The sequence below is a fragment of the Heterocephalus glaber genome, unplaced genomic scaffold (assembly GCF_053883595.1).
Source record: "Heterocephalus glaber isolate CG9 unplaced genomic scaffold, H.glaber_assembly_v1.0 deba00000676, whole genome shotgun sequence".
NCBI lineage: Eukaryota > Metazoa > Chordata > Mammalia > Rodentia > Bathyergidae > Heterocephalus > Heterocephalus glaber.
Window position 1 is genome coordinate 21,445,838 of NW_028258156.1, and position 12,034 is coordinate 21,457,871.

The following is a 12,034-nucleotide window of genomic DNA, read 5'->3' on the forward strand; positions in this document are numbered from 1 at the left end:
AAAAAGGCTTGCTACCCTCTTTCAAGGAAGAAGCTACAAAGAATATCAGAATCTACTGTTGTTAATGTTGGGAAATTTCTCTTTGTGGAAGAACTCACAGACCAGGCAAACAAAGATTCAATGAAAGTAAAAATTAGTGAAAGTAGGAAACCAGGCAAAATAAACCACTTGTCCTTATAAAGAAGCACAAACTGAAATCAGATTTCCTTGTCCGTGTATTACCATAAACAATATGTAGTGCTTTGATTGAGGTTGCTGGAGCCAAGTTCTGAAAGTTCAAAAGAGACCCTGAAGAAGTGCCAGCAATCCAGACAGGCACACTCTGTCCTTTCTCACGATGAAACCCAAAACAAAGCCAAAGCGACAGCAAAAAGAATGGGGAGCCTGGCTTGTATAAGGAACTTGAAAATATGTCCCATTATATTTAGGGGCTTCAGAAGGGAGATCCAGCTTTGTGTTCTCTTTTCTCTCCCTCTCCCCTCTGACCATAGATAGCATCAGTTTCTTTCAACTTACTGAGGAAAGATTTTCCTATCTAAATCAATCAATAACCACTCTCCTCCCCAATCCTTAACAAGTATTTGAAAATTCCAGAAATCATCATCCATGTAGATTTTTGTCTTAAAAATAACCAAATTCATAGCAGTTTAGACAAAAATATATTTTGTAAAGATCTTCATGTATTCACCTTAAGGAATTGCAAACATCAATTTTAATTTAAAAAGTTGTGAAATGGAAACTAGGCTGAACTGAAAGACTGTTACCAGGGTTTCCCTCCACCCTGTAACTTCAAGTGATTGTGCTTTATTAAATGCCTTGGGAAATGTAAACCACATTGAAAAATAAATAAACAAATGCAAGCTCAAAGAAAGTTTTGTCAGGCAGAAGAGTTTTGAAAATAAATCATAACCTCAGATCACTGAATAATAATCCTAGAGATCTTATTTAGTAAACGTAGTTTAAATGTCATGGATCTCTCTGCACAAATATGTGGGGTGGGGAAGGAACTAGCTTACAGTCATTGACCATTACACTCTGCAGAGAGGCAGGGAGGCCCCGTAGGCGAGCACCTGCATTCTAGAGACAGAGAGTCTGAGACTGACTTCAGGCTGACTTCCAGACTGAGCAAATTCCTAAACAGTGCCTCGGTATCGTAGGCAGTAAAAATGGAATAGAAAGTCATAGCTTTCACATAGGATTCCTATAAGGATTAAATGAGTTAATGACTGTGACATGGTAAGTGTATGGCCTACAATTAGGGTTCAGTCTTCTTTACTATTATTACTAAGTTAGCCCCAAAATTAGGTACAAGGCACTTGATGTGCTTTTTCACACTTCTATTTTTTTCTAAGTGATGATTAAGTGAGCATCTTAGATTTCTGTTGATTGCAAATGGACTCATACTGGAAGGTAATGATTGTAAATTATTGCTTATCTGCTATTAATGCATATGCCACTTTAGAAATTTTTCATACGCACTAGGTATAAATACTGTGTCTAAGAGGAAATCCTCACTGAAACAGTAAAAGAAACACAAAGGATATATTTAGATTCCAGAGAAATCCTATAATGATAGCTAACAGTTCACAACATGTAAATAGTATTCACATTCGTTATTTTATTGATCCTCCCACAAAACTATGAAGAAAAGAGAATAAACAAGGACACTGTGTTTCAGGGAGGGTGACCCAGGGAGGGTGAGTGGCAAAGCCAGGAGACAAAGCCTTTGGCGTTAATTTCCATTCATCTCTCTATGGTTTTCAGAGACCAAAACCAAAGAACAATAGTAGGGTTCTGGTTATTTCTGTATAAAATTCAAGATTTAATTTTATCACTGATATCAGATTTTTTTCCCATCGGTACCGGGGATCGAACTCAGGACCTTGTGTTTGCCAGGCAGGTGCAGCACCACTGAGCTACATCTTTGGCCCTCAGATTTATTTTTTAAAAAATAATATGACATTCCAAGGTAATGTTCCAATTTCTGGTGCTGGCAGAGTATGGAATATTAGTAGTTCTTCCTACTGAAGTTGAAAATTTATTATCAAAGATAGTCATGAAACATGGAAGAAGGGTTCAGAAAAAGCTGATTGAATCCAATTAACCCACTTCCAATGAGTCTTAGATAAAAATAGATGTCTATAGGAACTGAGCACTGATGGTGAGTTTGAGATACATGCACTTTTTATAATATAACAGGTAAATATATTTAACTGCTCTAAGTTCATGAGACATAAGCACAGAAGTATCCTCTGTGGATGAATATTGCTCTGACACCCTGCCACTGTTACCTAAAACTCTTTCTCCACCCAGGCCATAGCTGGTTCTGGCAGTTCTGTGGAGTTCAGGGGAAAAGTCCAAGGCCTACCTCTTTGTTAGGGGTTTCCCATGAAAGTTTATTGTTAGTGATGGAGACTTTTTTGCTTTCGTCGTCTCAGAACTGTGTTTGCTCAAAGAGCCTTCATCCATGGATAAGTACTAGAGGCATTGTGGGTAATGCTTTGTAAGCCATCACAATACAAGTGGGATCTAAGACACTTTGTATGGAGAAAATCATGTCCACCTTACTGCTATCATTGGACTGGATTTATAGTATTTTATCAAATCTAGGCAGTATTGCTCTGCAGCAATAAGATGGAAAATTTCAAAGTTTTCAGTGGGACTAAATTATTGTAAGTCATATTCCATATTGAGATATAATTCAGCCTAGACTAACTACATTCACTTATTAATTTGCCCAATAATGATGTATATTTATCAGCAAGTTGGTGACATAGAGATTTGCTGAATTTCAATTTCAGATTTGAGTCACCTATCACACCTGATGTGCAGATCTTCCAAGACACCATCGGAGACTGCTTCGGTATTGCCATCGTTGGCTTTGCAGTGGCCTTTTCCGTTGCCAGCGTCTATTCCCTCAAATACGATTATTCTATTGATGGCAATCAGGTAAATGCGCAACCTACGGTCTCATTAGGCGACTTTAAACAAATCTGTGCACACAATATTCTTCTAAAAGAGAACACTTGTAAAAACGTTTCCGCCTTGTTCTCCTATTAGGAGTTAATAGCCTTGGGAGTGAGCAACATATTCACTGGAGCATTCCGAGGGTTTGCAGGGAGCACCGCCCTCTCCAGATCCGGGGTTCAGGAGAGCACAGGCGGCAAGACACAGGTACTTCAGAGTCTCTGCTGCCATCCTAGTGTTAATGACTGGGCACCCAAGCCGAGGGGAAAGGGCAGACTGTGAAGAGAATTATTCTGTCTTCACAGATTGCTGGGATTCTCTCTGCTGTCATCGTGCTGATTGTCATTGTGGCCATCGGATTTCTTCTGGAACCACTACAAAAGGTAGCCCTCTTCTCCATTTGGGTAGCATCTCTCTCATTGGGGTGATAAGTCGAAGAAGGACTCTGGCTCTGAAATTCTGAAAGCACAAATGAAACTAGGGGAAATGAGGTAACAACAAACTTTCAAGTACTCTCCTTAGCCAAACTCTATGGCTCAAAAACATTTCCTTTGCCGGGGGAAGCATTTTGTGAATGTTAGGAATGCTGATGCCCAAATTACCTTATCTACCATGCTCTGTGCATGTGCGTAGTGCAGAAGATAATTAATGTTTAAGCAGGAAAGTGTCCTGGCTCTGCAGCTCCAACACGGATGGACTAAGTAAAGATTTTCTTAAAGGCTGATGACACCTGGTCCTCTATCTAGTGCAGAGAATGGTGCTACCAGCCACACCACCTGCTCTCTTAAACACACCCTGCAGCTTCTAGACTCCAAAACCAACACTATTGGCTTGCAGGATGGGAGCAGACAACCTCGCCCCTTTCCCCTGTCTGTTACTGTAGGGCTTAGTTTAAGGTTTGTAAATTGCTGCAGCAGCCAGATTTAAAATATAACACCAGATTCCAGAAAAATATAAGATCTATAGGAAACCAGATGATGATAAATACAAGTACATTATTCATTGTGGTTTTCATATGATTTCATTTGATATAAAAAAAATAGGTCAGGAGCCCTATAGACCTACTTCTAATCATGGCTCTGCCTCTGATTATTTGCATGCTTTTGAGCTAATTACTCAATTTCTCTGAACCTCAAGTTCTCCATTTGTATAAGAAGGAGGGAAAGAACACCTGCTAGGCAGAGTAGCTGTGCAGATTAAATGAGCTAATGTACACGAAGTCCTTAACGCAGGTCACTAATATTATTAATTAAAATCATTAATATTATTATGGCTATTATATAAACAATCAGCTACACTTCCGTCTACAAACAACATAGAGATATGATACAGCCTGCCAATGTCCTTTGGTTGTTATCTAGGCCTTTTTTTCGGGTTGATTGGTAGCTGAAATGTGAATTTAGTTCCTGGTTTTTGGACTCCCCATGTGGTCATCCCCAAGAGTCTCATTGGGAAAATGTATCTTCAAGCACTGCAGAGTATGTTTGTCAAAAGTTAGTGTTCTCCGTGATTGCAAGTGGATGGAAGCCAAGGAATCACCACTAAAGAATTAGAAAAGTGTGTATCTCGAAACAGATAAATGCACCACACGGAGGACAACCCAATGGGGTGTAAATGTGGGTTCCACTTAGCCCACGTCAATTTGGAGACACTAAAGAAACAATTGCCAGGGCCAGGGATTTAGTTCAGTGGTTCAGCCGCCTTGAAAGCGCAAAGTCCCAATCCTCAGTAACAAAAAAAAAGAAAAGAAACAACTGACATTTAAAGGCCTATCTCCCTCCTGAATAAACCGCACCCAAGCGTATTGTCCAGGATGTTAACCAAAGCATCATCCATAAAGAATTTCGGGCAGGGGATTTAGGTCACTGGTGCAGTGCCTGCCTGGCAAGCCTGAGGTCCTGAGTTCTATCCCTGGTACAAAAAAAAAAAAAAAAAAGAAGACGAACTCATGGGATGAATTCTCTTCAGATCACTGTGCCAGGAATGTCACCTGTTTTACCTGACTAGCAACTTTGCTTTTTTTTAATCACATGGAGATAAAAAAGTAAGGAATATTTAATGCATGTTTTTTAAGTTTCAGCAGAGTTGTACGCATTTAATACATATTTAATTCTTTATAGCAGTTGCAACAGGCTTCTGGTGAAATGATCCCTCTTTCTTTTCTATGGTTTTTTATTGTGTTGTACTCTAAAATTTACTTTTAAAATTACTTTATTGTGTACTATATCATTGTAAATTGTTTAGAATTGTTTCATGGAATGCTGGCCAGCTGGGAAATAATGCCCGATAGAAAAAAATGTCTCTGACAGGTGGCACTAGACATATTTTATTCCTACACTAAAGTCCTGCAGAACAAGGAGGCCTATTGTACAGTGTTATAAACCCTTCACCAGCTAACGTGTGGTTATAGCTCTCATACAATATCAAAACCAGTACCTTGACATTAACTGGTACAGTACTAGAGACTACAGCCTTTATACAGTTTTCTCACTTTTTAGCTGGCATTTGTTTGTATGCAATTTCCTTTTTAAAGTTATTTGGGGACCACATTTCTCCTAAACAATGAACTCTAGTCTCACAGTGAATCAAACTATCTGCTTAGATATTAATATATAAAAGTAACTTGTGAAAATTAAAAATACTGGATCAGTTAAACAGTCTTTAAGATATGAAAAGAAAAGCTGTGTTAGGTTTTCTTTGAATACAGGGCTTTCTTGGTGTGAATGTGGCCAGTATACAAATTCCAGACTCCACACCCTTAGGGAATGGTTTGAAGAGGGCACAGCATTCCTACCATTGTGTTAAAATCCAAACAAGATGAGCATACTTAGATATTCAGTAGGTTTCACCTTAACTATCACAACTTGAGCAAAGCCAACAATGGCATTTTGGCTTGCGCAAACCAAAGTCTAAAGGAAAGTGTGGCTGGCTGAATTCACAGTCCAGGGCCCTCGATGAATCTACTACTCAATGGTGTCTGGACTGGGCCTTCTTAAAAGGTTGTGTTGTGGGTATTTAATTTATGACCTCATGAGGAAGATCATTCAAATGAGCTCATCTACTCACTTGTTGGATAATATGCATTTGTCAGGGTTTGTTCTGGGGATAAAGCAAGGAACAAGACAGGTGTAATGCTTGATATCCCAGAGAGGCTGCCTCGAGTCTTTGTAGGCCTCTCTGTGATTGTTAGCTTGGTACAGAATGGCCTGATTGCTGGTCATCACCAAAGATTGGAATTCTCATTCCAGGACCTCAAGCTATTTTTTTCAGAAAGATTTAACTTCTATCACCTCAACTTTAATAAACAGGCACATATTAGACTGGCTCCTCTTAGGACGCATTTGTTGCAGTGATTAGGCCTTAGGATCTTTTTTTCTGTCCTGAGGCTCAGGCCAAGTGCCATCAAATAATCTATGGCATGGGGACTGGGGATTTAGCTCAGTGGTTCAGGCGCCTGCCTTGAAAGCGCAAGGTCCCGAGTTCGATCCCCGTTACCAAAAAAAAAGAATCTCCCAAATAATCTATGGCATAATCACAAAGAGTAGTTCAGCCCTTGTCACTGTGGTAGGGACAAACTCGTGCAGGGGGCAGGCCCAGAGTCCCAGTCCTGGTGAGCCTTACCTAGCATTTCACTGGAAAAGGGTATATCCTTTGATATGGTTTGAGGCCTCCGAAAGGACCCACTTATCTGAAGCCTTCACCTTTGCTTCTATATGGTTTGATGCCTCCGAAAGGACCCACTTATCTGAAGCCTTCACCTTTGCTTCTATATGGTTTATTCGATTAATTTAAAGTACATTTTGTGTTTATGTCTTTCACAGTCTGTCCTGGCAGCTCTAGCACTTGGGAACTTAAAGGGAATGCTGATGCAGTTTGCTGAAATAGGCAGATTATGGAAAAAGGATAAATATGATTGTGTAAGTAGATGCCATGGTATTGGAAAAAGAGATGCATCAGAATGGCGGTTTAATGCTGATGTAAAAATGCATATTTATATTATAAACTCTGTGAAATTATCTTTCTATGTATCTGTTCAAAATAATCTTCATTTGTTTTCTGTGCCATTTTAAATGATCATTCTCTGGAATTTTAATTTAAAAGGATGAACTCTTGAAAGTAGGAAATTCTCCACAAAACACTAGTGCATGACTTTCTTAGATCTCTTAACAAAAGTTCTTGCGGTCATCCCAAATGCCATAGAAACTCTCTGGATTTTAGGATACATATTGCTTCTGTTCTTCATTACATGCTGTGTGATTTGCCAGAGAATCTGTGAAAAATTTAAATTCTGAACATTCTTTTTGGAAATACTCTTTCTTTTGGAAAAGCTCCTCATTACTGTCAGCACACCTTGCTACGAGAAGCAGAGTCCATAATTTAATCAAGGTCAAAGTCTGTAGTGTAAAAATGCTTGTCAACATAGTCTATGGTGCTTAAAAAGCAGAAGGTAATAAGCTACACTTGGTTTACTTTTGTTCCTGATAGATCACCGGAGCAGGGAGCTTTTAACACCTTTTTGGCATGCTAAGGGTGAACAGACCAAGAGTGAAATTTAGTATAGCCTCTATTAATTAATCAGCTGATCTTAATGAATAGGATACTATTCATTAAGTAGAGTTTTTGTTCTGACAGATGGATTCAATCTAGTTTCCTTAACTGGTTCAGGGATGGGGCTAGAAGTGGACGAGTCTCTTTTGATTTTCTTATATTTGCTTATGTTTCCATGGCCCAAAACCTAGCTGTACCAATGACCTCTTGAGACAGCTGTCCTCCTGGGTGTTTTGATCCTAGCCCAAGATAACAGCTTCTCAACCTCTGCTTTTGGCCCTAGAAATTCATTCATTCTCATAGCTCTGGACACAAGACATTGTACTTTACTCACAGTACATTGTAGTGTGTGTGTTGCTTTCTTTTCACAGTTCATTTGGATCATGACCTTCATCTTTGCCATTGTCCTGGGACTTGGGTTAGGCCTGGCAGCAAGCGTGGCATTTCAGCTCTTAACCATCGTATTCAGGACTCAATTGTGAGTGTTCAGTGTGCCCTGTAGCCTGACTTGCCCAATCAGAAGAGTAAAAAGTAATTTGGCTGAAGGGCATGAACACCTATCAGCACTGGCCAGTATACCCTTAATCAAGAGGCTCACTTCAAGACCCAGTTTGGGACCACCAACCCATGGACAAGCCTACTCTTGGGTTTTGACACCAGTTCCAAAAAATCCTAGAAATCCATTTGCCTACCCATAAACCAGAAGTAATTCTACCCTAAGCAGGTTTCATTTCCTTGCCCTTAGACTTGACAAACACAGGAATGTGATACGGAGAAGATTGTGGAGTTCTCCAGGTCTAGTGAAGGGCTCTCCCTCACTAAACTGCACTCCCACCTTAAAAGCATGGAGGGAGCAGAGAATTTAGCTCAGTGGTTCCGCTGCCTGTACGGCAAGTGCAAGGACCCGAGTTCAATCTCCCGTACCCAAAAAAAGAAAAGGCATGGAGGGAGATTAGAGAACTTGTCAAAGGCTCCTCTAGGTCCTGAAGTTACACAAAATATTGGAATTCTTAACTGTCATCTAGTTCAAGCATCTTCCTAATTTTTAAATCTTTGTTATAGCCACCATGTGGCTACTCTGTGTTGGACTGCATGATGTGATTACAAGGAGAAATAACTCTCCTTGGGTACTAAAATGTTCTAGAACAGAAGTTGTTCACTTAAAGTTATTCCCTGACTGATGGACTACATTGCATTGAAATACATTGGTATTGCTCTTACACTCTTAGTCATATTTTATTACATTCTTTACTGGGGACCTATTAAACAGAGAGTCACACAGAATAGTCATATAGGGAAGTCCTTTTACTCCTCCACTTCCTCACCCACACAACTGGGTACTCATATTGTCTCACCTCACTGAATAACTGTGGAATTCAAAGTGGCAAAAGCTTATGGAAGTGCTTTGTAAACTGAGGTAGTAGATTGGAGGCACTAGTTTAGGACTGTGAGCACCCAAAGATAAGTATAATACAGTGCTTGCCCTCCGGGTCTTAAAAGCATGATGATTCCTCAAAATTTTACAAAAGGAGCTTGTGTTGACTTGCTAGGAAGAAAATCAGTGTTAGCCTTATAGGCCTAACAAATATGCATAAGTGCTTTACTTAACCTGTTTTGTTTTGTTTTGTTTCCCTACAGTCCAAAATGCAGCACACTGGCTAATATTGGAAGGAGCAATATCTATAAGAATAGAAAGGATTATTCTGAGGTAAGGCAGATTCATTTTTGTCTTTACTTGCTAAGTGATATCAATATGAATCTAGTAGACACCACGAATGCCCCTTCTCTGCCTTTTAGATGTATGAGCCAGAAGGAGTGAAAATTTTCAGATGCCCATCTCCAATCTACTTTGCGAATATTCGTTTCTTTAAGCAGAAACTTACTGATGCTGTAAGGTTTGGGGTTGTTCAACTTTCTTTTTTGGTATGGGGGGTCGAACTTGGGACCTTGTGCTTGCGAGGTAGGCGGTAGAACCACTGAGCTAAATCCCCAGCCCTTTCTTTTTTAATTCTACTATCTGGGAACATGTGTTTGTTCTTTAGCAAAAAGGTCACTGGCTTCACGTATATTGAGGCTGGGTCGTGTCAGTGTTGTGATATGTTTTGTCCCCTTTTAGGCTGGAAAATAAGCCACTTTGGATGAGGCCCAACAGAAAAGATTTTATCAAATTCTGCTATAAAGTAAAAAAGATTTACCAAAATATTTTAAGTGGCTGATTTTTAATAGACATTATCCTATAGATTTTCTTTGGGCATCAACTTCAGAAACAACAGGGGAACATTTAATATATGACTGCATTCTTGAAGATATTCAGAACGGCAATTGTAAATGAATATTTAACAATAAATACTGAGAGTGTTGGTAAAGATGACCAGGAAGCAGTCTCTAAAGTTAAGGAACAAAAGCTCAGTACTCTCAAAACACACCCTTTGGCCTACTTCGTGCCTTGCACAGGGCTGCTGTGAGCCCTAACAATTAAATTGGTATGCAAACCTAAGTCTGACATGATGTGGCTGGTGTTTTTTAAACCAAGTTTCAATTTTATCACAAATATCCTTACGACATGTCCTTATCCCTCAACCCATCCCAGTTCTTAGAATTGTGCTATGTAAATAACAATATTCACTACTCTTCTAACACAGCAATGGGTTTTTCAGGTTGGCTTTAGTCCACTTCGAATTTTACGCAAGCGTAACAAAGCTTTGAAGAAACTCCGAAAACTGCAGAAGCAAGGCCTGCTGCAAGTGACTCCTGTGAGTTTCCTGATCACTTTTCTGCACATTATAGCTTAAAAGCTTAGTAAACTATAATTCAAAGTGTTAGTTACATTCCTTTGAATGAAATCCCAGATAAAGAAGATATTCCGGGTGCTTAACATATGTTATTTTTTAAAGGACTTCTTTGAGGGTCTCCCTCAACGCTTTATTGTCCTGGCTTGGTAGAGAATGAAATACAAGTATCTACCATTCCAGTACTTGACCAACTTTAGATCTGTGCTCAAAAGCTCCCTGGACACGCACAATTTTCACAGTTGGAACCATCACAGTTGTTATTCTCTCCTACAGAAAGGATTTATATGGACCGCTGATGGCTTCAGAGATTCCGACGAAGAGTTAGACAACAACCGAATGGAAGAACTGGATCAGCCGATCGATACAGCAGATCTACCCTTCCAGATAGACTGGAATGCCGATCTTCCTCTCAACATTGTGGTTCCCAAAATCAGCCTCCACAGCCTCATTCTCGATTTTTCAGCAGTTTCCTTTCTTGACGTTTCTTCAATGAGGGGTCTCAAAGAGGTAATTTGGTTTTCCTTAATAGAAACAACCGATTCTTTTTTTTTTTTTACAACCAATTCTTAACTAACAGTAAAAGCTGTATTTACCCATGTAATTAGAAGTAGATTTTAATCTTACACTATCCCATAAAAGGGGTGGAGGGCACAGAGGGTCCAGTGAACTCTTTAAAAGTGCATTTTCAATGAGACTGCACACAATTTTGAAGGCAACCAAATTTATGACCCCATGTGCTAAACTTGCTAATAGCCAGTTACGCAGACACTCCTATCCAATCTAAGCTTCAACCTGGATGCTTCCAACTGCGAAAACTGTATCCAAATTATCCTGAAATCAGAGAAGATCTGGGAAGAAGAAAAAAAAGAAACCTGTTTATTTTTATCCTTATCCCTTTTAACCTGATGATTTTCACTTGGCTATTTAAATATATACCTAAAAAATAGACATATGAGGGCCAGGGATTTAGCTCAGTGGTTCCAATGCCTGCCTCGAAAGCCCAAGGTCCTGAATTCGACCTCTGGTACCAAAAAATAATAATAATAATAGATATATGAAAGAATAAATGTCATGTGTGATTTAAAACAGAACTAAACAATCAGGGTGTGGTCCACTCTTTCTCCATAGCTTTGTCAGCATTTCTAAAATAAATTATTTCCTGCAGATATAAAGAAAATTTAAGAAATTCTACTTTTCCCTGTGTTTCTCTTAGGTTTTCCCAGAAATCTGCCTAAGGAAGCTGACCTATGATAAGATCTATCAAATATGGGTTAACTGAACCCAAAATTAAAAGACACAGTCAGTTTTGTTTTCTTCTAGCTTGTTTTAAAAAATTTTTAACATTGTATACCTCTCAATATTTCTTGCTTTTTTTCCTTTTCTTTCTTGCTCCCCCTCCCCTTATTTTAGCCCATGAGAAAAAAATACGCATTTTCGTTTAAAAACCATAGCAAGCTAGCACAAAGGATAGAGACTCTGACAGGTTTTTTTGTTTTATTTTTTAAGCCCTAGTTCTTGGCTCATTATTGATGATGGTGATGATACAGTATTAATGATCATCTAACCTGATTAACAGTGAAAGCGACATTTTTTACCTTATGTGATATTATGTATATCACTGCTGACCTTTTTTGTAAGCCTAAAGACCAGGAAACTGGATAGAGATGCTAGATACCTCCAGTCACTGTGGACAGGAATAATGAAAGACATATAGGCCACAGTGTTTC

At 39.1% G+C, this 12,034-nt stretch overlaps 1 protein-coding gene across 2 annotated transcripts in view; it reads left to right on the forward strand.

Moving 5' to 3' along the window:
* Slc26a3 (solute carrier family 26 member 3) overlaps nucleotides 1–12,034 on the forward strand; it is a 35,477-nt gene that overhangs the window by 14,955 nt on the left and 8,488 nt on the right. For both annotated transcript variants that reach the window (XM_087206720.1, XM_004839652.3), the window contains exons 9-17: nucleotides 2,802–2,949; nucleotides 3,061–3,174; nucleotides 3,273–3,350; nucleotides 6,789–6,884; nucleotides 7,887–7,993; nucleotides 9,154–9,223; nucleotides 9,313–9,405; nucleotides 10,173–10,268; nucleotides 10,581–10,814. In XM_087206720.1, the coding sequence (XP_087062846.1) occupies nucleotides 2,802–2,949; nucleotides 3,061–3,174; nucleotides 3,273–3,350; nucleotides 6,789–6,884; nucleotides 7,887–7,993; nucleotides 9,154–9,223; nucleotides 9,313–9,405; nucleotides 10,173–10,268; nucleotides 10,581–10,814 (1,036 nt within the window). The remainder of the gene's footprint in view (nucleotides 1–2,801; nucleotides 2,950–3,060; nucleotides 3,175–3,272; nucleotides 3,351–6,788; nucleotides 6,885–7,886; nucleotides 7,994–9,153; nucleotides 9,224–9,312; nucleotides 9,406–10,172; nucleotides 10,269–10,580; nucleotides 10,815–12,034) is intronic.